The following is a 27463-nucleotide window of genomic DNA, read 5'->3' on the forward strand; positions in this document are numbered from 1 at the left end:
GCCCCTTGCTTAATGAAGCAGCCTCTCCTCAGAACTTTAATAAGCTCCAACTTTGGTTCTATTTTGGTGTTTGTTAAAAACATGTGTGCTCTCAATCTTTTCCTGTGTTTCCTTAAGGTCAGGAATTAATAGTGCTCTTAGGGTTATCAACTGCATTTTTAAAAAAAATTTACTTTTCCTGTTTGTTTTAACTTTTGAGTTAATTGGTAGTATATAAATAAATAAAAATTCAACAACAGACTCTGAAAGAAAAATGTAGTTCAATGCACTATAATTAGAAAAAAAACCATTTTATTTATTTTTATACAGAACGCGTGGCATTCCACAGTTAAACAGATAAGAAAAGGAATTTATAATCCAGAGACACAATGCTAAAATGCTCATTCCCTAAAAAAAAAACATGGCAGTATGCCATACATTGAAGACATGAAATATCCAAGTGTATATAGAACATCACTGTTCTTTACAAGGGTTTTTTAAATAAATAAAAAATCCTTATTTAAATATACTCATTAAGCAAAGTTCATGAAGCAAAATTCATTCCATAGGTTCATAGCCAGGTTTTCAGCAATAATAACAGAATAATATCCGTGCGTTGTACCTTCACAGCAATGGGCCAGTGTGTCTGGCTATAAACCAGAAGGTTAGTGGTTCAAGCCCACCCATGGACAGCTGTGGGCAAGATTCCTGAATTCCAGCGGGCTGGACTAGATGACCCACGGGGTCCCTTCCAACTCCACAATTCTATGAATATACGTGTAATCAAAAATGTGCCAGGGCTCTTGTGCTACTCCCATTCATTTCAGCAGGGGCTGCCTAGAATACTATTAGCTGAATGGCACTCTTTGGCATTTTATCGATATACAGTGGTACCTTAGGTTAATTCGTTCTGGAGGTCCGTTCTTAACCTGAAACTGTTCTTAACCTGAGGCACCATTTTAGCTAATGGGGCCTCCCGCTGCCGCTGCACGATTTCTGTTCTCATCCTGAAGCAGAGTTCTTAACCCGAGGTATTATTTCTGGGTAAGCGGAGTCTGTGACCTGAAGCGTCTGTAACCTGAAGCGTATGTAACCCGAGGTACCACTGTACTTAATAGAGAATATTTCTAACCCCCCTCCCGTTGCAGAAACAGTGCTCAGTGTATATTCAGTTGGCTTCGCAGAATACATAGCAGTGGCATCTAGCGTGCTGAATCCATTAGGCGGCCGGCTATAGCTACAGGTAGCAATAAATACATTCCGATCAGTTTCGATAATAAATACGAGTGGATAGTTGTAAAGTGGTTCAGTTCTTAAGGTGCTCAACATCCAGCTTCTCTAACAGCCGCTCCGTACAACATGCCCAAAGCATTTTTCGCAGCTTGTCATGTTAGGGCTGAAACCAGAAAAAGGAAGAAATATATTTATGCAAATGAGAACGTGAGAAACTGCAAAGCTTGTTGCCTCACCTAACCTTCTGAAAGCACTTCAAGCTGAGACCCAATAGGTATATGTCATCATGAGCTGCATATTGTCAGCTGCCTGAATGATTTAATTTAATTTCTTATTTAATTTATCTTATTTAATTTCAAATGAGGCTGTATTTACAGGACCGTCTCTCCTGGTATGCCCCGCAGAGGACCTTAAGGTCCATGAATAATCATAGCATAGAGGTCCTGGGCCCTAAGTCAAATTATCCTCCACCAGGGCCAGGGCCTTTTCAGTGATGGCTCCGACCTGGTGGAATGCTCTGTCCCACGAGACCAGGGCCCAGCAGGATTTAACTTCCTTCCGCAGGGCCTGTAACACAGAGCTATTCCGCCTGGCTTTCAATTTGAACTTAGCCTAATCTTTTATTCCCCTTCCTTCCCTCCCCCCTCCGCTTTTTATAAAGATTACCCGCTCTGGGATCCCACAGCTAATTCTCCCCTGGTCTCCTTGCTGGCCCAAATAGGACTAATTTAACCAGCTAGCCCTGGTGATCATCTAATGTTTATTGGATGGATTTCCCCCCTCAATTGATTTTTGAATTCTGAATTTATTGTTACAGTGGTACCTCGCAAGAAGAATGCCTCGCAAGACGAAAAACTCGCAAGACGAAAGAGTTTTTCGTTTTCTAAGTTGCTTCACAAGACGAATTTCCCTATGGGCTTGCTTCGCAAGACGCCTTTTTTTTAAAACCGCCAATGCATTCCTATGGGAAACCGTCAATACACAGTGGTGCTTCGCAAGACGAAAAAATTCACAAGACGAAAAAACTCGCAGAACGAATTAATTTCGTCTTGCGAGGCACCACTGTATTCACATTTTTATGCTGTCTATTGTTGTATCAATTAAGTGTTTTAAATTTGTTGTTTAAAGCCCAGTTTTCTGAACTGGGAAGGGCGGGGTATAAATAAATTATTATTATTATTATTATTATTATTATTATTATTATTATTATTATTTCACCTTGATACCTTTTATAATATGGGAGTACCATTAATGGTGCCATTAATTAGGGTTTCTCACATAATTGTTTTCAGCAATAAAAGGGGGGGGGAGGTTCTCAGACACACAGCTTAAAACGCTGACCTGCACCTAGAAATGTAGCCCAAAAAGGAAACCCTGAGACGAGCCCTGAGATTTCCACCATGGATCCCAAATGATATTGTAAACGCCGCATCCTTCCCAGCACTTTTCTGTAGTTACCATTGCCATGATCTTGTTGACAATCAGCTTGACCCACGGCGCTTGGGGGTCCAGGCAGACTTTCCTTCCGTTGTTCAGGGTGGCTCTGTTCAAAGGAGGGGAGAGAAGGCAGAGAATTGAGCTGGTGAGCGAAGGGGGTTTTTGCACAGCACACAGTCACAAAGGAGGTCATGGGCCCAGGCCAGGACACTTACATGACTTCAGGAACGACGCAGTGAGGTCCCTCGGGAAGGAGAATGACGGAAGCAATTTGCTTGCGTGGAATCGCACGGGAGACTGTTTGGATGCATTGGCACCGTAGCTCCCCGGTCATAGGAGCAGCTGCGGAAGGAGAGCACAGAAACTTAACAATGCAACCCTAGGTGTATTTACTGAGAAGCAAATGACAAAAGGTACCTTTTCCCGGCTTCCGCCCAGGAAAAGATACCTAACGCAACCACACCGAACTCTTAACCCAACCTCCCTCTAACACAGGGATCAGCAAACTTTTTCAGCAGGGGGCCGGTCCACTGTCCCTCAGACCTTGTGGGGGGCTGGGCTATATTTTTTGGGGGAGGGGGGGAATGAACGAATTCCTATGCCCCACAAATAACCCAGAGATGCATTTTTTTAAAAAGCACACATTCTACTCTTGTAAAAACACCAGGCAGGCCCCACAAATAACCTAGAGATGCATTTTAAAGAAAAGGGCACATTCTACTCATGTAGAAACACGCTGATTCCTGGACCGTCCGTGGGCCGGATTGAGAAGGAGATTGGGCCGCAGTCAGCCCCCGGGCCTTAGGTTGCCTACCCCTGCTATAGGTAAAGGTAAAGGGACCCCTGACCGTTAGGTCCAGTCGTGACAGACTCTGGGGTTGCAGCACTCATCTTGCTTTACTGACCGAGGGAGCCGGCCTACAGCTTCCGGGTCGTGTGGCCAGCATGACTAAGCCGCTTCAGGTGAACCAGAGCAGCGCACGGAAACGCCCTTTACCTTCCCGCCGGAGTGGTACCTATTTATCTACTTGCACTTTGATGTGCTTTCAAACTGCTAGGTTGGCAGGAGCAGGGACCAAGCAATGGGAGCTCACCCCGTGGCAGGGATTTGAACCAACGACCTTCTGATCGGCAAGTCCTAGGCTCTGGTTTAACCCACAGCGCCACCCGCGTCCCTTTCAATAGTATAGGCACCATCCAATCATAGATGCTTTTAAAATTTCACCGCTGTTGGACTTGAGATGCCCAGCTCTGGCTAGATCATGTATTAGAATTTCAGATGCCTAGTTTTAGAGCAGGGGTAGGCAACCTAAGGCCCGGGGGCCGGATGCAGCCCAATCGCCTTCTCAATCCGACCCCCGGACGGTCCAGGTATCAGCGTGTTTCTACATGAGTAGAATGTGTGCTTTTATTTAAAATGCATCTCTGGGTTATTTGTGGGGCCTGCCTGGTGTTTTTACATGAGTAGAATGTGTGCTTTTATTTAAAATGCACAGGAATTCATTCATTATTTTTTTCAAATAACCAACGACCTTCTGATCAGCAAGTCCTAGGCTCTGTGGTTTAACCCACAGCACCACTCGTGTCCCCATGGATAGGCAAACTAAGGCCCAAATCCAGCCCATTCGCCTTCTAAATCCAGCCCGCGAACAGTCTGGGAATCAGCGTGTTTTTACATGAGTATAATTTGTGCTTCTATTTAAAATGCATCTCTGGGTTATTTGTGGGGCATAAGAATTCATTCATTTTTCTTCTTCTTCAAAATATAGTCTGGCCCACCACATGGTCTGAGGGACGGTGGACCGGCCCATGGCTGAAAAAGGTTGCTGACCCCTGTCTTAGAGCTTTGGGCTTTAGCACAGCTAAGTTCCCTGCATGGTTATTTTCAACCAATGAAGACCGAAGGTCTCTGGAACCTGGTCATTACATAATCAGCCTTGGAGCAGAAGTCTAGCAAAGCCCTCTTCAAACATTCGCTGGGGATGGGTAGTGGGGTGGGAGGCTTCTGCTCCCAACCTCAACGTGTTCATAATGGTGTGAAAATAGCCTAAATCCGAGCTTTCATGCCTATCCAATCAACTTGCCTTAGTAAAGGTAAAGGTAAAGGTACCCCTGCCCGTACGGGCCAGTCTTGACAGACTCTAGGGTTGTGCGCCCATCTCACTCTAGAGGCCGGGGGCCAGCGCTGTCCGGAGACACTTCTGGGTCACGTGGCCAGCGTGACAAGCTGCATCTGGCGAGCCAGCACACCACACGGAACGCTGTTTACCTTCCCGCTGGTAAGCGGTCCCTATTTATCTACTTGCACCCGGGGGTGCTTTCGAACTGCTAGGTTGGCAGGCGCTGGGACCGAACGACGGGAGCGCACCCCGCCGTGGGGATTTGAACCGCCGACCATGCGATCGGCAAGTCCTAGGCACTGAGGTTTTACCCACAGCGCCACCCGCGTCCCACTCAACTTGCCTTAACTAGCTACTAAATACGCAGAAGTCAGGAGCAGAGACAGCGGCTGTCAAATTTTTCAACTTCTCCAAATTAAAAAAAACCGCAAGGGTTCTAAAAAGCTGTAGCATGACTTGGGAATGCAAAAGATATTTTGGTGAAATCTATATAATTTAGTTTTGCTCGTCAAGTAAAAAGGCATGTAAAATTGCATAGGAATAATAAACAAATGATAGCCAATTATTTGCAGCGATGATGCTGATGACCTGACATTTTCTGAAGGTAAAATAACAAATTCTTTGGGTTTCTGAAAGCAGTTCATCATCAAACAGAGTCCTACCAAGCTAAATATTATCCAATCACAAAAAAGCAGATTTGAATCCCTCACAGCTGAAAGCATATTTTTAATACCCTCCCCCCCCAAAAAATCTGCAAAAGCTAAGTTTCACCCCCTAAAACGACACACCTTAGTGGTACAACTTCAACCCTCTGCCCCCCATTTATCCAGCAAAAAAGCAACTTTATTGTGAACAGCCCAGAGGTGAAGAGCTCCTCTGAGCATGAGCAGAGTTCATCTGCCTCACAAAACACAGCAAATCCACAGACAGTGGCGACGGGGGGACTGGGAGCTGGGTTTACAAAATTTTCAAGCCAAAAAGCATGGTATCTGTTATCTCCCATCACCTCGCGTTTCAGAAGATGCGTCCCACCCGTCGCAGATCTTAAAATCATGTTTAGGACCTTTCAGCGAAGTCTGCCTCTCTACCAACCATCTAGCTGGCTTTTTTGGTTTCGTTCCCCTCCCCTGAATGCGGCTTTAAATTTGCAACGGAGGCTCCGACGGTGCCTCCAGGAGCTTGCGGAGTTTCCTGGCCCCTGACGGCTGCCCAAAAGGACGGATTTGGGAGCCTAGCAGAGCTTCCAGGAAAACCCGGGACCTGCCCCGCAGCATGCAATCGCCCACCCCCCAGAAATGCAAATCGGCGCAGAAAGGATGCTAATGGACCGCCCCGTCGATGCACCTGAGGTTAACATACCCTGGCTGTGCGAAGCGCTCCCGGCTAGCAGCAGGAAGACCAGCAGGGCGGCCACGCAGGGGACTGGACGGCACGGATTCATTGTTGCAGCAGCGGATGCGGAGGCGCTCAGATCCCCGACGTGATGCTGCAGCGGCCGCCGAGACGCTCTGAGCTGCTCTATCGCGCCGGCCGGTCTTTTATGGTCCCTAGCTGCTGCGATCCCCGCCGCCGCCGCGGAGGGGCGCTTGAGGGACGAGTCCCGCCCCCTTCCCTGCGCACCGCCTTGGCATTGGTCGGGTGAGAGATGCGACGGAGCGGTTCTTGCGAGGGGCAATTCCCCTTCGGAAGCAGCAGGTGTCGCTGTCCGCGGAACCAACTGGGAGCTTTATTTTAGCTTTTTAGTTTTTTGAAAAGTTTTTATTATTAAAATAATTCAGCATTAATACACACATATTGCAAATATACAAGCATACAAACATACATTTCATACAATCCTTAAAAATGCTCAAACATACCTACACTTAATCCCACAGATAATTCCTTGATTTATTTTTTTATCTCTTTCCTTTTTTTGCCAGCTGGGTGAATTGATCCCCCTCATCAATGCCTGTTTTTCATTCTGGCTCCAGATTTTGCTTTATCTACCGGAGTTCTGTGTGTAACTGATTTTATTTCTTGGGCATTGCCTCGCTCCGATCGTGCAGGAGGCAACAAACAAATCAAAATGAATAATAATTCCCCCCCCAAAAAACCAGCAAGATCAAATATTCCAAAAGGACTGGAGTAAATTTATAGGATATCTGAAAGATTATTGTAAACAATTAACATCATTAGCAGGGTGGTGTTTATTTAAATTTTGAGTTGTTTTGTAATGAGCGTAATTAGAATTGGAAAATGTACAAAATGTAAACGTATATTATTAAATGGGGAAATTTTTTAAAAATTATATATATAATAAAATGAATAATAATTTCTCAGCCTACCTTAGCTGGGTCATTTGGCATGCACACACAAAAAGGGAAATTGTAGAAGAGGAAATTATGGCTGCAGTGAAGAACAAGCAGTCTTGATCCTGTCTTGGGCAGTATGAAAACTGAGCTCGTTTTATCCCTTATACAGTGGTACCTCGGGTTACATATGCTTCAGGTTACATACAGTTCAGGTTACAGACTCCGCTAACCCATAAATAGTACCTCGGGTTAAGAACTTTGCTTCAGGATGAGAACAGAAATCGCGTAGCAGTGGTTGCGGCGGCAGCAGGAGGCCCCATTAGCTAAAGTGGTGCTTCAGGTTAAGAACAGTTTCAGGTTAAAAACAGACCTCCGGAACGAATTAAGTACTTAACCCGAGGTACCACTGTATACTGTAATTTTGCGTTACGTGCTGAGTTGGGTATGTTTAACCTGGGAAAGAGGAGACGGAGACTGACTATGTTAGCCATATTCAGGCATCTAAAGACATGCAAATAAAAACATCCTGAAGATCCCAGGCCACAGAGAGGTTAGATTGGTCTCAGCTAGAGCCAGGGCCTTTTCAGTGCTGGCCCCGACTTGGTGGAACGCTCTGTCACAAGAGACTAGGGCCCTGCGGGACCTGACATCCTTCCGCAGAGCCTGCAAGACAGAGCTGTTCCACCAGGCCTTTGGTCAGGGCGCAGCCTGGCCCCCTCCTCTGGCAATCTGCACAGAACTCTAGCCCAATGGTTGCCATCAATTTGATTTTAATTAATTTTATAATGAATGTTTTTAGAATGCTGGATTATTTTGATTGTTGTTAGCCGCCCTGAGCCCAGCTTCGGCTGGGGAGGGCGGGATATAAATAAAAATTATTATTATTATTATTATTATTATTATTATTATTAAAGATGGAGGAAGCTTGTTTTTCTCCTGCTCCATATTTGGGCAGGACCCAAACCAATGGGTTCAATTTTCAGTGAAGGAGATTCGGATTAAACATGAAGAACTTTCTGATAATAAGAGCTGCTAGTGGAACGGGCTCCGTTTCATTGTCAAACGGAAGGTTTGCAAATGGTAATAAATATAATTGGTTGAATTCCTGCGTCTTCCAAACCACCCTTCTAACCAAAGTACACAAAGTGATGCATGGGATAAATCAGATTAATCTGATTAATAATAAAAATAAGAATAATATAAAAAGGATTTTTTTTTACCATTATAATGGGTAATTATAAAACTGCCATGAGCATGCAACATGACAACATGACAATATTTTGCATTGTCATCAAGTAAAAAAAATATTGGGTAATAAGGAAATGCCTCTCTTTCCTGGTTTTTAAGTGACTGAACATTACTAAGTGGTCAGGGAGGGTGTTGTGCAAACATTCAATTTCTCGGGAAATGGGGAAGTTGAGAAAGTAAATATCTTTTGGTGCGTAGATATAAATTTTATTATTTTAATGTATTTTTAATCTTTGTTGGAAGCAGCCGCCCAGAGTGGCTGGGGAAACCCAGCCAGATGGGCGGGGTACAAATAAATTATTATTATTATTATTATTATTATTATTACCCATCATTTGCTTTCTGATCGAGGGTGTGGATTTGATTTTCCACTTCAAAAATGGCAATGGCCAAGTCCGTCAACCCCTTCTTAATGAGGGTGTTCTTATCTCCATCCTTTCCTGGATATTTGTGGGAAATTGCTACCAGGAGACCATTCACCTGGTTGAGAGGGCATGCCATGGTGAGAGGTCCAACTGGAAGTCAATCAAAGCAACACATTGGTGTTGGGTACCAGGAGAAGCTAGTTCAGCATCATCTGAAGGACTAAAGGTTCGTCACACCTACCTTAAGTAGCCTTAAGGACATGGGCTTTGCCTGGTTCTTTGGCCCATGCACTCCCTTCTCTTGCACATAGTAATTTTTTGGCTCCTTGTCTAGTTTCAGGCAAGTAACTGTATGCCATTTCCTGCGGATCAGGCCCTGCACAGCAGAACTGGAAAATTGCAGCAGATGGTGACAGCAGTCACGAAATTAAAAGACGCCTGCTTCTTGGGAGAAAAGCAATGACAAACCTAGACAGCATCTCAAAAAGCAGAGCCATCACCTTGCCTGGGAATCCGATTCAGAGGCTGAACCGGAGGAATCCCAGCCTGCACAGGAGTCCCCGCCTCCAGGGCCAGCTGAACTGGGGCACGGCCTTGATTCTGAAGAGCCTGCACCTGTGCCGGGTCCTCAGGAGCAGGCACCAGGTGAATCCACTCTGGCTCCGGAGGTGATTGAGGACTCAGTGCCTACAGGTGAGTCTCCCCCTGGGTCCAGTAACCCTTCAGCCTCTCCTGAACTGCAGAGGCTCAGGGCAGAGAGGCGAAGGGAACTGGTTTCTCCCAGGAGGAGTGCTCGCCTTAAGGCCAGGGGAGGCGGGTCTCCTGGGGGCCGGGACCACCCCTGGCCTCAGAGAAGATAAAGGCCAGTCAGCCCGGTCCCAGGTTGCGGGAGCAACGTCGTTGAAGAGCTGTTTCGGCCAGCATCCAGTCCTGTTTCCCCAGAGTTCCTGTCCTTGCCCGGCTTCTCACTGTGGACCCCGCTTCGCCCGTGGAGGACTGTCTGCCGACCCTCAACTCAGGTCCAGGACCTCGCCCCACGGTAACCTCCCCCCTGGACCAGCACAGGGTGATTTTCTTTGAATTTATAACAGAAGCGTCGCATATGTCATGTGTGAATGTGTGTGTCATGTTTGTACAAACTGAATGATGGGGGTGTGTGTGTGTCCTGCAACAGGTATAGGACATATCAAATAGATTTGAGATGGATCAGGCGGTTGCCATCTTCTTGTCTTTTGGACAAACTACACATTACATTAAAGATCTCAAGATCTTCTCAGCCCATCAAACCTTGGTGTGGCCTATGGCGCCTGGAAAATGCCCATTAAAAATTGCCCACTAATGTGTCGTTGTACTAACAGTTGTTGAACCTCCCTGTCTTGTGACCGATTTACGTACCAACGCACCAGTTAGCTTGTGTTTCCAGGAAACTGCCAAACTCTCCATGGTGACCCCGTGAAGTACATAAGGTGAATAGCGGCTTTATTGATGTTAACCATACCTGTCCTTGCTGGGTGACCTTGGGCCAGTCACACTTCTCTGAAGTCTCTCAGCCCCACTCACCTCACAGAGTGTTTGTTGTGGGGGAGGAAGGGAAAGGAGAATGTTAGCCGCTTTGAGACTCCTTAAAGGGAGTGAAAGGCGGGGTATCAAATCCAAAACTCTTCTTCTATACTGGGCAACTACATTTTGTGTGCTTTCCTGTGTGACTATATCTGTCTGTAAGTCAGGTTTATTGCTTATAGCCAAAAGCTGCTGCAATGTATACAATGTCATTTGTATACTATATATATATATATACTAATATATACTAATTTGATACGAAAACTTAAAACATTTACATTGTCAAAACATGACCTAATCTGCACAAAGCTATAGAAACTCCTTAGTATACAAATTGAAACATTAAACAATAGAATTTATAAGCTAAAATCACCGTGGGGCCACTAATATATTGAAAGTAACGTTAAATAATACAATAGACAATTATGTACAAAGTTTAGTGAGAAAGAGACAGCTTGGTGTAGATGGGGTCAAATAAATTCATCTCCTTTACAGTTGATAACGATATCGGCTATATAATTTTTTTCTAAGTTTCCTGGCGGCAGTTGCAAAAAGGGCAACACTCCAGGTCACATACTTATCAATGTCTGCAAGGAGATATAGAATCATGTCAGAAGGATTCTGGCCAGGGGACCTTATCATTATAAGTGTCAAAAACCGTTCTCTTGCTTCAAGATATAAGGGGCAGAGCAAAATATAATGCGTAAGGTCCTCTAATTCAGGGCATCCCCTAATATAAACACGTTCGGTTACTGGTATGCCTCTATGTCTCCCATCTCTATAAGCAGAGTTTATTGTATTTAATTGTAACTCTATAAAAGCTTTCCGGAGTTGTACAAAAGTCAAGTGTGACTATATCTGCAATTTTCCAAAATGGAAGATTTCTGTGAGGCTTGGCGAGTCTTGTGGCACCTTAAAGACAAACAAATTTGTCATGTCATAAGTTTTTGTGGACTGCAGTCCACTTCGTCAGATGCACCTATCCAAAAAGAGAGAAGCTGATACTATCATAAAATTGTTGGCCTTAAGGGGTCAGGATTCTTTGCTGATTTTGCTGCAGCCAACTAACAAGGCTATTTATTGGCTATGCTACACCATTGGGATTTGTTAAAAACAGAATCTTACCATTACTGGCTCTCCTTGGTTCGTAGTTACAAGCTGCTAGAAGTCAATGTATTTGTCCATGTGGGTTTTTTTGTGTGTGTGCCTATTTGCAACCTTCCAAAACAAAGAGAAACTCAACAATTAATTTTGCTCGGTTTGCTTCTGAGTTAGGAGGTATTAGAAGCAAATACCACCTTGCCAACAAAGGTCTGTATAGTTAAAGCCATGGTTTTCCCAGTAGTGATGTATGGAAGTGAGAGCTGGACCATAAAGAAGGCTGGTCGCCGAAGAATGGATGCTTTTCAATTATGGTGCTGGAGGAGACTCTTGAGAGTCCCATGGACTGCAAGAAGATCAAACGTATCCATTCTTAAGGAAATCAGCCCTGAGTGCTCACTGAAAGGACAGATCCTGAAGCTGAAGCTCCAATACTTTGGCCACCTCATGAGAAGAGAAGACTCCCTGGAAAAGACCCTGATGTTGGGAAACATGGAGGGCACAAGGAGGAGGAGACGACAGAGGACGAGATGGTTGGACAGTGTTCTCAAAGCCACCAGCATGAGTTTGACCAAACTGTGGGAGGCAGCCTCAGGATCTGTCCTTCCAGTGAGCACTCAGGGCCGATTTCCTTCAGAATGGATAGATTTGATCTTCTTGCAGTCCATGGGACTCTCAAGAGTCTCCTCCAGCACCATAATTGAAAAGCATCAATTCTTCGGCGATCAGCCTTCTTTATGGTCCAGCTTTCACTTCCATACATCACATAGGGATCTAGGATTAAATATTATCTACCAATGTATTCCCCATCATTTTAAAATTACAGACACACACACACACACACACACACACACACACACTCACAAACACACACACAATAGATAGATGATAAATTGATAGATGATAGATAGCTAGATAGATAAAGTAATTTGTTTTTAATGTTTTTGTTGGTGTTTCTAATGAGTAATTTAGGCTGCCTGCTGTAAACCCCTTAGAAGTCTTTTGTTCTAGTAAGTAAGAAGCATTTTGCTAAATAATGAAACAGCAACAAATTCCTCGGAAGCTGCAGTTGTAACACATTGATTGACTTTTCAGTTCAGTAGCCTAAATGATATCTTGGAGGTTGAATCTCTGGGACACAACTGGGACACCCTTAATGGCTGCTAGAAGATTATAAAAAAAGAACCTGATCACAATTTTTCAAAGTCCTTGATAACCAAGGAGGTAATAGCTACAAATTTACCCTAAGAATGGAGTTTTGCTTCTGCTAACTCTATAAATCCGCTTGAAGCTGCAGTGGTTAACATATTAACTGATGTTTCAGTTCAGTTGCTTCAACAAATTCATGATTAATGCTTAGAAGAATTCCTCAAATACGTATGCTTCTCACACAGTCATAAACTTCCTAAACAGATTTCTAGTTTTCCAGAAGCGTTTGGGTAATTTCCCCGCAAAATTCCCAAAGTGGTTTTTTTGTGGGGCCAGGGAACTTGCATTTGTCTAAAGCTGGAGAGCAAGATTGTTAGTATCTCAGTTTCACATTCCTTGGCCAACTCTTGAGAAAACAAGTTTTGTCAGCCACATTAAATCATACAAAGAACACAAGGAAACCCCACAGCACAATCCGCTTAAACTTCCTTCTACACAAGCTCTGTTGAAACGACTGGTGGCTGAGTCTGAAGAGCACTAAAGGGCTCTTAACCAATCCATTTTGATGCAACTTCCGTAGGCAAACACCTTTGTACTCTGTGCGTCCTTTTAAAAATTGGAATCGTTTCATTAGCTAGGCAGCAAAGGCGGGCATCCGCTGGGTGGATGACACATATTGTTTCAGAGTAAGGTAAAGGTAAAGGTACCCCTGCCCGTACAGGCCAGTCTTGACAGACTCTTGGGTTGTGCGCCCATCTCACTCAAGAGGCCGGGGGCCAGCGCTGTCCGGAGACACTTCCGGGTCACGTGGCCAACGTGACATCGCTGCTCTGGCGAGCCAGAGCCTCACACGGAAACGCCGTTTACCTTCCCGCTAGTAAGCGGTCCCTATTTATCTACTTGCACCCGGGAGTGCTTTCGAACTGCTAGGTTGGCAAGCGCTGGGACCGAACAGCGGGAGCGCACCCCGCCGCGGGGATTCGAACTGCCGACCTTTTGATCGGCAAGCCCTAGGCACTGAGGCTTTAACCCACAGCGCCACCCGCGTCCCTAATTGTTTCAGGGTAGAGAGTGATTTATTTTGTGAGGCCAATGATACTTGCACCTAATCAGTTTTTTCTAAGAATTCCAGAGAGTGGGCTCATCCACACTTCTGATTATTCTGTTATTTCTAGGCACAGGTCTGAGAGGTTTTTATTTTGTCCCACCGCTTGGGTAAACCTGCAGTTTACTGCTGAATCAGAAGAACAAATGTCAATTCACAACACTCCCCAAAACTGTGCTCCTGAAGGAGCGTCTCAACCCCCATCGTTCTGCCCGGACACTGAGGTCCAGCTCCGAGGACCTTCTGGCGGTTCCCTCATTGCAAGAAGTGAGGTTACAGGGAACCAAGTAGAGGGCCTTCTCGGTAGTTGCACCTGTACTGTGGAATGCCCTCCTATCAGATGTCAAGGAAATAAACAACTACAGTGGTACCTTGGGTTACAGACACTTCAGGTTACAGATGCTTCAGGTTACAGACTCCACTAACCCAGAAATACCCTATTTTTTGCTCGATAAGACGCACCAGACCGTAAGACGCACTAGTTTTTGGAGAAGGAAAACAAGGAAAAATAATATTCTGAATCCCAGAAGCCAGAACAGCGAGAGCGAGCGCTACACAGCGATCCCTCTCACTGTTCTGCCTTCTGGGATAGCTGCGCAGCCTGCATTCGCTCCATAAGACGCACACACATTTCCCCTTACTTTTCAGGAGGGAAAAAGTGCATCTTATAGAGTGAAAATTACGGTAGTACCTCGGGTTAAGAAATTTGCTTCAGGATGAGAACAGAAATTGCACAGCGGCTGCGTGGCAGTGGTGGGAAGCCCCATTAGCTAAAGTGGTACCTCAACTTAAGAACAGTTTCAGGTTAAGAACGGACCTCTGGAACGAATTAAGTTCTTAACCCAAGGTACCACTGTATCTGACTTTTAGAAAATATCTTAAGGCAGCCCTGTTTAGGGACATTTTTAATGTTTGATGTTTTATTGTGTTTTTAATATTCTGTTGGAAGCTGCCCAGAGTGGCTGGGGAAACCCAGCCGGATGGGCAGGGTATAAATAAATAAATAAATAAATTATTATTATTATTATTATTATTATTATTATTATTATTATTATTTTATTCCAAACTCTGGCTTTGTCTGGGGGGGGCACCCATTTGCCGTCTTGCACCAAGTCCCTTAATCCCCTTTAATGGTTCAACATTCATATTGTGGTCACTAAGTCTGGGGTTGTGCTGTACTTCATGTCCACTGTGATAACCATGGGGCTCTCCCAATAGGTCATCTGCCCAATGCATGTGGCAGGCCACACACTGATCTGGTTTTCTCAACAGGGCAGGAAGAGAGTGATCTCAGAGTGGGGAATTTGTAACATCAATGTCTTGTCTTGGTTGAATCCTTCTCTTTTTTAATAGATGGATAGATAGAAAGATAGATAGCTGATAGATATAGCTGATAGATAGCTGATAGATGATTAATAATAAAAATAATAATGATGATGATTTATACCCCATCCATCTGGCTGAGTCTCCCCAGCCACTCTGGGCGGCTCCCAATCAAATGTTAAAAACAGTACAGCATTCAATATTAAAAACTTCCCTGAACTTGGCTGCCTTCAGATGTCTTTTAAAGATAGGATAACTGCTTATTTCCTTCACAACTGAAGGGAGGGTGTTCCACAGGGTGGGCGCCACTACCGAGAAGGCCCTCTGCCTGGTTCCCTGTAACCTCACTTCTCGCAATGAGGGAACCGCCAGAAGGCCCTTGGCGCTGGACCTCAGTGTCCGGGCTGAACGATGTGGGTGGAGACACTCCTTCAGGTATACAGGACCGAGGCCGTTTAGGGCTTTAAAGGTCAGCACCAACACTTTGAATTGTGCTCGGAAACGTACTAGGAGCCAATGCAGATCTCTCAGGACTGGTGTTATGTGGTCCCGGCGGCCACTCCCAGTCACCAGTCTAGCTGCCGCATTCTGGATTAATTGCAGTTTCCGGGTCACCTTCAAAGGTAGCCCCACATAGAGTACATTGCAGTAGTCCAAGCGGGAGATAACTAGAGCATGCACCACTCTGGTGAGACAGTCTGTGGCCAGGTAGGGTATTATCCTGTGTACCAGGTGGAGCTGGTAGACAGCCGCCCTGGACACAGAATTAACCTGTGCCTCCATGGACAGCTGTGAGTCCAGAATGACTCCCAGGCTGCGCACCTGGTCCTTCAGATAGATAGATAGATGACAGAGATTAGATGATGATAGATAGATAGATGATAGATAGATAGATGATAGATAGATAGACTTATTAAAAAATATACAAAGGTTCATACCCATGGCAAGGTATCTTTGCATAATACACTGAAACAAAACAGCTTCTTAATCTTAAAAAGAGCAAAGGCAGAAAGAACGAAAATAAAAGAGAGAGAGAAAGCAAAAGAAGAGAAGGAGAGAGAGATTAAAGAAAGATAAAATGACTTCCGGTCCTGCAGCTAAATATAGTATTCACTCATAAAATCCAACCATTCTATCTTCTGTAAACCAGTATTCTTTTCAATCTCCATGTCCCAACATTACAAGTTTGCTTTCTCTTTCATGCAAGAAGTCCATAAGAAGTTTCCAGTTCTGAATAAATGTCGATAATTTTGATTTTTCTCTAATTAAGCACATTAACTTTGCCATCTTAGGGTTTTTTCCCCCAGCCCTTCCTCTGTAAATGGGTAGGGCTGCATCTTTCATGGTTGGGTCCTCTTCTGATGAGTTTTAGACTTTCAGTGGTTTTCTACAGAGGTGGGGGAGCTATTAGAATGGTCCATCCAAGGAGGCTGATGGATCCAACTGGTTTTCAGATGGCGCTTGGGAGGGTTCCCATCTGACATGGCAGGAACCAATGTCAAAGCCAATCTGGCATCCAGAGATCTCCACAATTGAACCCATGTTAGTAGCAAAATGCTCCTGGCTCCTGAATAATTTCTAAAACTGACTGGAAGGGACCTCGAGAGTCCAATCTCCTGCAATGCAGGAATCTCAGCTAGAGCATCCATGACTGATGACCATCCAGACTCTGCTTAGAAGCCTCCGGGGAAGGTCCACAACCTCCCATTCCACTGTCAAGAAAGTTCTTCCTGATATTTAGCCAGAATCGCCTTTCTTGTAACTTGAATCCATCTATAGTTGGTGCGGGGAAGAAATGGAGGCAGTGAGAGATTTTACTTTCTTGGGCTCCATGATCACTGCAGATGGTGACAGCAGCCACAAAATTAAAAGACGCCTGCTTCTTGGGAGAAAAGCAATGACAAACCTAGACAGCATCTTAAAAAGCAGAGACATCACCTTGCCAACCAAGGTCCGTATAGTTAAAGCTATGGTTTTCCCAGTAGTGATGTATGGAAGTGAGAGCTGGACCATAAAGAAGGCTGATCGCCGAAGAATTGACGCTTTTGAATTATGGTGCTGGAGGAGACTCTTGAGAGTCCCATGGACTGCAAGAAGATCAAACCTCTCCATTCTTCAGGAAATCAGCCCTGAGTGCTCACTGGAAGGACAGATCCTGAAGCTGAGGCTCCAATACTTTGGCCATCTCATGAGAAGAGAAGACTCCCTGGAAAAGACCCTGATGTTGGGAAAGATTGAGGGCACAAGGAGAAGGGGAGGACAGAGGATGAGATGGTTAGACAGTGTTCTCGAAGCTACAAACATGAATCTGACCAAACTGCGGGTGGCAGTGGAAGACAGGAGTGCCTGGCGTGCTCTGGTCCATGGGGTGACGAAGAGTCGGACACGACTGAACGACTAAACAACAATAGTTGGTGCAGAACTCAGTGGGCAGATTATTGACTGGGACCAGAAAGTCTGAACATATTAGGCCAATTCTGGCACAACTACACTGGGTACTAATTAGTTTCTGGACTCGGTTCAGAGTCCTGGCTTTGACCTTTGAAGTAGGAATTTCCCCCATTCCCTCCACACCTATCCTAGAAACAAGAGTTCCGCAAAAGTCAATTCAGATCTTACAAATAGGCAGGTAATAAATATTTGCAAGTGACTCATGATTCTGATTTCCTGTTATACGCAGCTTCCCCTCCCCCTGTCACCACGTTCACAATTCATCAGAAAACCATGACAGGTCCTTAAAAGAAAATTGTTATTTCAAAAAGCAGCTCAGGTTTCTTCTCTTTGAGATGGAGGCGGACAGAGTTCATGAAAGCCTGCAATTTATTCCATAGGAAACAGGTAAACATGCCGTTCCTGAAGATGGAGTAAAAGCTTATAAATTATCTGTTCGTGTGAAAGGTGGTCTCCTCGCCATTCCTAAGGTCAAAGTTGACTCTCTTTGTAAAGATTTTAAAGAGGACAATTATAGCAACAGGAGAAAATTAGAAGATGAGAAACCTACAAAAGAGGCACATAGAATGGGTAGCTGCACATAAGTTAAAATAAAGTCCAAGTAAAGTTAATCATCTTAAAAAGCAGAGACATCACCTTGCCAACAAAGGTCCGTATAGTTAAAGCTATGGTTTTCCCAGTAGAGATGTATGGAAGTGAGAGCTGGACCATAAAGAAGGCTGATCGCCGAAGAATTGATGCTTTTGAATTATGGTGCTGGAGGAGACTCTTGAGAGTCCCATGGACTGCAAGAAGATCAAACGTATCCATTCTGAAGGAAATCAGCCCTGAGTGCTCACTGGAAGGACAGATCCTGAAGCTGAGGCTCCAATACTTTGGCCACCTCATGAGAAGAGATGACTCCCTGGAAAAGACCCTGATGTTGGGAAAGATGGAGGGCACAAGGAGAAGGGGACGACAGAGGACGAGATGGTTAGACAGTGTTCTCGAAGCTACCAGCATGAGTTTGACCAAACTGTGGGAGTCAGTGGAAGACAGGAGTGCCTGGTGTGCTCTGGTCCACGGGGTCACGAAGAGTCGGACACGACTAAACAACAACAAAGTTAATCAGCTTTATCAGATCTTCAAGTACAGTTCCAGATTTTCTAGGCTTGTAATGGGGGTTGTCTTGAAAATGATGGCTCCGCTGTATATGTCATAAAATAATTCCAAATCGTATAAAGTATCTAAATGTTCCAGTCCTTGCTGAAATCTCAAATTATGTGTAATTTTCTCCATTGCAGTTCTATTCCAGAGTGAGGGGTACCAAGTTACGATTATAATTCTTGCTGTTAAAATAATATACAAGAGGGTGGTCCAACGCACAGCCCAAGGCCTTTTTTGGCGGCCCTCAGGAACATTTGATGGCCGGCCCCCGGCCCTCACACCTTCCCAAAGCCTAGTTAGGGCATTCCCAGCTTTGGCAAGGTAGCAGGAGGGCAGGGGTGTGTGTGTCAAATTTTGGCCTCGCTCCCTCCCAGCATGCAACAAGGCAATGTGCAGATTCCACGTCAAAGTACTCTTGCAACCCACTTGGTACGAAACGTTGGGCTGCCCTGATATATAGGACCAATTCTTTTGGCAATACACCTGCATTGGCACCATCGACATATCCAGTAATATTAATTTTGGACCACAGACAATAGTTCCTTTAGTAATAAAGGGCAAAGCTTCTTAACAGGCTCAGGGAGCTCTTTTGTCAATAGCCAGACCAGGAAGTGCCCCCGACAAACATGTTTGAACATGATAGAGTGTTAGAACAATACTTGCTGCTGCTTCTATGGAAGTGGAGCTTTTTGTAGGTAAATAAGTAAGTAAATAGGGACGGGGGTGGCGCTGTGGGTAAAAGCCTCAGCGCCTAGGGCTTGCTGATCGAAAGGTCGGCGGTTCGAATCCCCGCGGCGGGGTGCGCTCCCGTCGTTCGGTCCCAGCGCCTGCCAACCTAGCAGTTCGAAAGCACTCCCGGGTGCAAGTAGATAAATAGGGACCGCTTACTAGCGGGAAGGTAAACGGCGTTCCGTGTGCGGCTCTGGCTCGCCAGAGCAGCGATGTCACGTTGGCCACGTGACCCGGAAATGTCTCCGGACAGCGCTGGCGAGATGAGCGCACAACCCTAGAGTCTGTCAAGAATGGCCCGTACGGGCAGGGGTACCTTTACCTTTACCTTAAGTAAGTAAATATATTTTTATTTATACCCTGCCCTCCCAGGCCAAGACCGGGATCAGGGCGGCTAACATCAAATACATTAAAACACAAACAATTGATTTAAAATTAGAATCAGGATAAAATTAAATGACTGCCCACGAATTACAACCATAGGGGTCGGGAACCTCAAGTATTCCTCAGGGCCAGCTATCCATGTTGGTCCTGTTGTAAACAAAAATTGCCCTTTTCCCTTTTGGGGTATCCAAGAGCCCATATAGGGTCCTTACATAGGTTCCCTATTGGTAGGAGAAGATAACAGAGGCCAACCAGAGAATATTGAGAAGCAAAGCAGCTAGTAAGCCTGATCTTTATTGATCTGTTGCAACAGGGTGCTCCCCTCACACGCAGGAAAGGAGGAGGACCCAGGAAAATGGTGTGCAAGGCCTTATAAAGACTTTTGAAATTGCCACCCTGTAGATCAAGACCACTCCCAGAAACATCACACCTACATCACAGAAATTTTAATGTTGTTTTTCTCCTGTTGTTGTTTATCTCCTATCTGGCAGGTTACTTGATTGGATTTCCTGGGTAGCCTGGCCAGTCTTTTGTAATGATAAATACTTAGTTCCTGGGCCATGTCAAAGGCTCACACCCTATTCAAACACAGACATACCCTTAAGACAGGATTTGTGAAGGAAAAGACAATGGGGAGGCTTTTCCATTTTGACCTTGCAGAGAAAAGATTTGGTCAGTTTAGGAATCAAAATGGTTCCAGGTTGGCCTTCCTGTGCTGATCTATGTACGTGCTTGGTTGATACACTTATGAACATTACCATATATCTAAGAGCATAAAATCCCTATCACAGTCCCACATGATAAAAGATAAAAGAGCCAAAGAGGTCACTTACAGGGTCCCATAGAGTGGGGTCAAACTGGGCCTGGACCAAAAGCCAGGCAGAACAGCTCTGTCTTGCAGGCCCTGCAGAAGGATCGTTTCCCCAAGTTGGACACCCCTGCTGTAGAGTATTTGCCTCAATCTTTTATTCTTATTATTTTCTGAAAAGACTAGCCTAAAGGCCAATATATATGTCACCACTAAAAAGGCAGAAGTCAGGCGGGGCATGACATTCATGTATCCACGGCGTGTTGATCTGTTCCGTATCAAACAGGTCAAGCCCGTTCGCATATGCAAATCCGCAGTATCATGTTTTGCTGTTCCAGCCTATTGTTTGTACCGAAACTATTGTGTGGATTCCCCTCTCAGGGGGAAACGCATTCCTAGCAGGGAGTATAATTAATATGGCAAAAGCACACTTAGACATTTATTTTGATGTACTTCCTTGCCGGTACGTGTATATCTTCTAAAATGTACTGTCGGAGCCAATTATTTCTAGAAGCCAAGCGACTGCATTTTGCCTGTAACTCATTTTGACCTTCAATCATACAATGGCTACATTAAATGTTTTCTTGCAACTGAGAAGACTGGTTGGCAGTAGATTGTGCTTGCTTCAAATTCCTCTTGAAACCACATGGTTTTTTCCCCCAACTGCCTATCCGTCTCCATCGAATTAACTGTGACATTCACGAATGTGGTACTTTCCAGTGCTGCCATGGTGCAAAGATATGGATCCGAGGCATGGATCCTTATGAATCCTCTTTTAAACAATAGATTAATAAATATATATGGGATCTGCCTAAAACCACCATCATATCATAAGCAACCTCTGTGTACATAGAAAGGTTCTATGAACTGCTATTGGTTTTCATGTCTTTATATACAAATGATAGAGCTCCCTGTCAGGATCTATGTTGTGGATCAATGGGATAGTTTGTGTGTGGTGCTGGCAAGCATGAGATCTGTTATTTTTACTATGCAGTCTAGCACTGCAAGCTTTAATCTGAAATCACGCATATTTTATTCTGTTTATTCATTTATTAAATTTGTATGCCACCCTTCCTCAAAAGATCTTGGGGCCGTTCACAGCAAAAAAATGCAATGTAAAAACACAAAATGCATAATAAGAACAAGGACAAAACAATCCCCCCCTTGCAAACACATTTAAAAGGACATAGAATGTTAACCAGCCCAAGACCGCTCTATAGGACGCACCGGACCATAGGACGCACCGGACCATAGGAGGGGGAGAACAGGGGGGGGGGAATTCTCCCCCTCTCTGCTCAGCGCCCCTTCAGCGAAGCGGGAGGAGAAATGGAGCCCCTTCCATTTCTCCTCCCACTTCGCTGAAGGGGTGCTGCGCAGAGAGGGAAAACTGTGCAGCGCCTCTCCAGCGAAGCGAAGCCTGGAGAGCAAGAGGGATCAGTGTGCACCGACCCCTCTCATTCTCCAGGCTTCAGGCGGCTATCTGCAAGCCTTCGGAGCACAGCGGGAACTCCTGCTGCGCTCCGAAGGCTTGCGGATAGCTGCCTGAAGCCCCTGGAGCGTAGCGGGAGTTCCCTGAGCTCCGGGGGCTTCCGGCGCCTTCAGCAAAAGCAATGCGAAGCCAAGGAGCGCGGGGGGGAGCTCTCCCTCTGCACTTTGGAGGTTTCGCGTTGCTATCACTGAAGCCAAGGAGCCTGGATTCACTCCATAGGATGCACACACATTTCCCCTTCATTTTTGGAGGGGGAAAAGTGCACCCTATAGAGCGAAAATACCGTAACTTAACCTTTGCTTTATACTGAGGTGGTCAACCAGTGTTTCATCCACCCCATTCAAGCTACAGGTAGGGTTTCTCATGGTTAAATGTCCCTCCACTCAAAAGCCAAACAAACCCCCAGCACATGTACATATGGCTTCCCCTCAAGCATCCTGAGAACTATATTTTAACCTACAGTTCACAGCACCTTTAAACTACAGTTCCCAAGATTCTTTGAGGGATGCTGTGTGTTTTAAAGCCTGAGTATGTGCAGCCTTAGGGACGCGGGTGGCACTGTGGTTAAACCACAGAGCCTAGGACTTGCTGATCAGAAGGTCAGCGGTTTGAATCCCCGCGACGGGGTGAGCTCCCGTTCCTCGGTCCCAGCTCCTGCCCACCTAGCAGTTTGAAAGCACGTCAAAGTGCAAGTAGATAAATAGGTACCGCTCTGGCGGGAAGGTAAACGGCATTTCCATGCGCTGGTCTGGTTCGCCAGAAGCGGCTTAGTCATGCTGGCCCCATGACCCGGAAGCTCTATGCCGGCTCCCTCGGCCAGTAAAGCGAGATGAGCGTCGCAACCCCAGAGTCAGTCACGACTGGACCAAATGGTCAGGGGTCCCTTTACCTTTACTATGTGCAGCCTTATTTAGCTCAACTTGTGGAAAATAGCATTGTATGGAGCAGCGTTCAGTCATCTGAACTCCAGCCCAAAGTCTGATCTGGTACAGGCCAGATACACACTTAACATCTGAGTGAAAGCTAGGTCTCTGAAGTAAGGTGGGGAAAAATGCCGTCTGAGTAAGCATGTTTTATCACACAAGTAAGCTTTTGTTTTGTCACAGTCATTATTAAGACCAAATCTCCTACTTTATGTTGCTTTTGGATCACCCCGATGCGTAAGAACATTTCGGTTTAGCGGCTGGGGTGCTGCTCCTTTCCACTCGGTTGGAATTGCGGCAACAACACAGATGTTATCCTTGGGGAAATTCCAGAAATGTTTTGCGTAAGATGAGGGCGCGAAGCCAGCTCTTCAGAAACAGAAGGAATATCAAGCATATGGTCTCGTTCATGCCTCACTCAAGAAGAGAAATTGGTCGGTTGTGTGTGAAGCGATAAATTAGGTCAATGACAGGAGACCCGCGGAAGAATTTCCGCCTAATCCCCAGAGCTGTTAACACACACAGAATTGACATTGCTAATCCAAACTGAGTCTGTGGGGCTGTTTGCACAGGTGAGTAAGGGTTTTGTCGTCAGAATGTGTCAATCTTCAACAACCACCCTGTTTATGACCCTCTAATCTACGCACAGATTAGCTGAATAATATTAGTTCCTGAAAGATGAATGCTTCATGAGCTCTGATAGCTCTGTGAACACCATATTATATACATATTTCTGTTCTGCTATGATCTACAGACTTGACAGGTTTTGTGTTGGGGTTTTTTAAAACAAAACAAAAGATGCATTATTAAAATCTTATTTAGAAGGTAATGGCTGTATTCCGCATAGGCAAAATGGCTAGTGCTCTCAGTGGAAGGATTTATCCTTGCACAATTGAATGTTTTCCCCCTCTCTTCCCTCCATGCCTCCCTAAATCCATCCTATGGTTTCTCCCAACCCTTAATTTCGAATGACACAGGAAGGATAAGAAGAGTTGGGGGGGGGGGGAGTCCCATTGCGCTAGCAGTATTACATGTGTGGAACTACTTAGTTGAATATATCCCTAAAAGTCCATCCTGGGCATTAAAGCCAACAAATATAGGAAAAATTACAATATTTCTGAAAGGTGTTTGGTACAAGGAAAGCCACAGCCCCTGTGACAGTCTCCTTTTGTGACTATGATGTTGAACCTGAGATCTATGGATGAAGGGAGGTGTACAAATTTAATAAGTAATAGTGATTCTGGTCTTGCTTAGCCACTGCTAGACTACAATTAGCTGAAAGCCAATTAATTTAAAGAAAGGAAAATTACAGCTATGGTTCCTCGTGATTGCTATCATTGAAACTGCCCAGCCTCAGACAGAAAGTAGGAGGAGAGTTTCTCCTGAAATCCATCCCAAATCAGCCCCTCACCTCACTTGAGGGGCTCCTAGAATGGTCTCCTAGATCAAGCAAAACTGTCTTTTACGCTGAGGGCTAAAAGAGCCCTAAACGAAACTGACGCTCCGAAGGAGAAGGGACAGAATATCAGAAGAAGGGAAGCCATAAATGCTACAGATAACAGTTGGCCTGGAATTCATCAACATGAGTCGTAAGAGGCTAATTGGATCTAAAAATGGTGACGGCCAGAGAGGATCATGGGAAGTTCAGAGGCAAGGGGAAGAAGTTGAGGTGAATTAGGGAGCATCAACAGCCCTGAGGCATCAAATGTGAAGAGCCATCTCCTCTCAAAACACTCTGACAGAGGATGTCCAAAACCAAAATTATGTGCCCAGTACCAGAACACATAGTTCAGCCCCAAAGACACAAAGGGATATCGGAAGCCTTCCTTCCGAAACATAAAATCACTTTAGAGTGCTGTAAATAAAGCGATTCTAAGAAAAATTATAGTGGATATTCATAGGTGAAGAGTTTTCTTTTTCCCTGTCTATAGATGTATATTGTTAACTAGAAACAAAAAGTACTGTTTATAATAGTAAAAAAGGCAACCCGTGTTGTTAACGAACTCATTCTGAGGTGAAATACTGTGTTAAAAGTGTAATTAGGCTAAAGACGTTGTTTAGAAGATGATGTCCTCTGTTTGAGGACATAGCTGGGATAGCTCAGTCAGTAGAACATGAGCTTCTTGATCTCAGCATTGTGGATTCAGACTACATGACCCTGGTGGTCTTCCAACTCTACAATTCTATGATTTGAAGTGTCACTGTCCCCAGGATGGGGAAGCTGTGGATCTCCAGACATTGCTGAATTACAACTCACTTCAGCCCTGACAACTGGCAATACTGGTTGGGGCTGATGGAAGTTGGAGCCCCAAAGCATCTGGAGGGCCAAAGGATCCCCACCCCAGCTGTAGCCTGTAGGGACGCCATCTTTCTCTGTCCCTCCCTCTAGGGATACCTGTCGAGCCAAGCCTGAGATATGAAGGTATGTACGCCGGCTCCCTCGGCCAGTAAAGCGAGATGAGCGCCGCAAGCTCAGAGTCGCCCGCGACTGGACCTAATGGTCAGGGGTCCCTTTACCTTTACCTTAGGGACGTGGGTGGTGCTGTGGGTTAAACCACAGAGCCTAGGGCTTGCCAATCAGAAGGTCGATGGTTCGAATCCCCATGACAGGGTGAGCTCCCGTTGTTTGGTCCCTGCTCCTGCCAACCTAGCAGTTCGAAAGCACGTCAAAGTGCAAGTAGATAAATAGGTAGCGCTCCAGCGGGAAGGTAAACGGCGTTTCTGTGCAGTGCTCTGGTTCGCCAGAAGTGGCTTAGTCATGCTGGCCACATGACCTGGAAGCTGTATGCCGGCTCCCTCGGCCAATAAAGCGAGATGAGCACCACAACCCCAGAGTCGTCCGCAACTGGACCTAACGGTCAGGGGTCCCTTTACCTTTTACCTGGCAACTTACATGAGGGACAGATCAAGGATTGCATTAGCATACTGAGGGAAACAATAAAGAGACAGCAACCCTGCAAAACCTCAAATTCACCTTGCCTGCCTGTTCTGGACAAGCAAGCGCTGCGACTGCACCTTAAGTTTCTGAAATATTGCTGCAGACCAGCTCTGTAAAAGGATGGGAGGATAGCATGGAAAAACCCTGAAAGGCTGTGTTCCTGGCCACATCCTCCCCTGCGATCTCAAGAATGAATTGAATGAAGACCAGATTTGACATTGGCTGCCTAGTCTGAAAGCTGCCTTGGCTGTTCCAATGGCCACTTTAAGTGCCTAAGGTCCGCCTTGCAGCCATGATTAGTCCTGGAGTACGAGGAGCTGTCCAGTGAGTCAGGAATCAAGGTATTGAGGACGAACGAGGAGCTGTCCAGCAAGGAGAAGCTTTTGCTTCAGCCTGGCTTAGGCCTTATAGGCGGCTCTTCTGCCTCACTCTCTTTTGGGCACATGAAGAATTTGACTTCCTCCTGATCAGCAAGGACAGGAGATGGCCGCCATTGTGGTACCAGACACGTCTCCATTTTGGGGTTACCACTCAGAGATGCCGCTGTCTCTTCTCCTAGGGGTGACTTGGGTGTATGTGGTATCTGAGAGCAGTCAGGGTGCATTGGCTCCCCCAAAATGGCAGCCTCCCCAGGCAGGGTATGGTGGTCTCAAGAGAGCTATGGTTATCCTCTGATTCCCTTTGTGTATGTGTTTTTCTATATAATTTTTATTAATTTTCCTGTTTTACAATCTAAGATACAGTGGTACCTTGGGTTACGTACTTAATTCGTTCCGGAGGTCTGTTCTTAACCTGAAACTGTTCTTAACCTGAGGTACCACTTTAGCTAATGGGGCCTCCTGTTGCTGCCACGCCGCCGGAGCACAATTTCTGTTCTCATCCTGAAGCAAAGTTTTTAACCCAAGGTACTATTTCTGGGTTAGCGGAGTCTGTAACCTGAAGCATATGTAACCTTGATTTCTTATTCTTCCAGTATGTTTTGCCATCCATAAGTTTTTGTATCCATTCTTCCTTTCCTGGGACTTCTGCCTCTTTCCATTTGGGGGCAAGTAACATTAGCACTGTAGTCACCTACAGTGGTGCCTCGCAAGACGAAATTAATCCGTTCCGCGAGTCTCTTCGTCTAGCGATTTTTTCGTCTTGCGAAGCAACCCTATTAGCGGATTAGCGCTATTAGCGGTTTAGCGGCTATTAGCGGCTATTAAAGGCTTAAGGTATTAGCGGATTAGCTGCTAAAAGGCTATTAGCGGTTTAGCAGCTTAGAAAAAGGGGGTGGGGAGCGGAAAAAAATATCAAGACTCTCAAGACATTTTCGTCTTGCGAAGCAAGCCCATAGGGAAATTCATCCTGCGAAGCGCATTGAAAAACGGAAAACCCTTTCATCTAGCGGGTTTTCCGTCTTGCGAGGCATTCGTCTTGCGGGGTACCACTGTACATGAATATACAGTTTAGGTAGTTCTGTCCCTACAGTTCCCAAAAGAAAAGCTTCTGTGTTGTTTTTACAAACGTTACTGTAAACATCCTATTCATTTCATTATATATCATTAAGCTTTAACCTTACAACAAGACCACCAACCCTTTTACCTTTTGATCCAGGCAAAGATCATCATCACTACCACATTCTCAGAAGGAATGAGGGGGACATTCGTCAAAAGGTTTCACCCCACACCAAATTCTCCTGTTG

The 27463-nt window shown here is 45.3% G+C and overlaps 1 protein-coding gene across 1 annotated transcript; it reads right to left on the bottom strand.

Annotated features, from left to right (window-relative positions):
- Window positions 1-269: 269 nt before the first annotated feature.
- Window positions 270-6273, bottom strand: LOC310661657 (growth-regulated alpha protein-like). The gene is made up of 4 exons (XM_083408072.1): window positions 6129-6273; window positions 2865-2991; window positions 2671-2755; window positions 270-1375 (listed from the first exon to the last, which is right to left on the bottom strand). Exons 1-4 carry the CDS (start codon window positions 6208-6210, stop codon window positions 1370-1372), a joined length of 300 nt encoding a protein of 99 aa, XP_083264198.1. The 5' UTR covers window positions 6211-6273; the 3' UTR covers window positions 270-1369.
- Between the last annotated feature and the right edge of the window lie 21190 nt (window positions 6274-27463).

The sequence above is a fragment of the Podarcis tiliguerta genome (assembly GCF_965153285.1).
Source record: "Podarcis tiliguerta genome assembly, chromosome: 13".
Classification (NCBI taxonomy): Eukaryota; Metazoa; Chordata; class Lepidosauria; order Squamata; family Lacertidae; genus Podarcis; species Podarcis tiliguerta.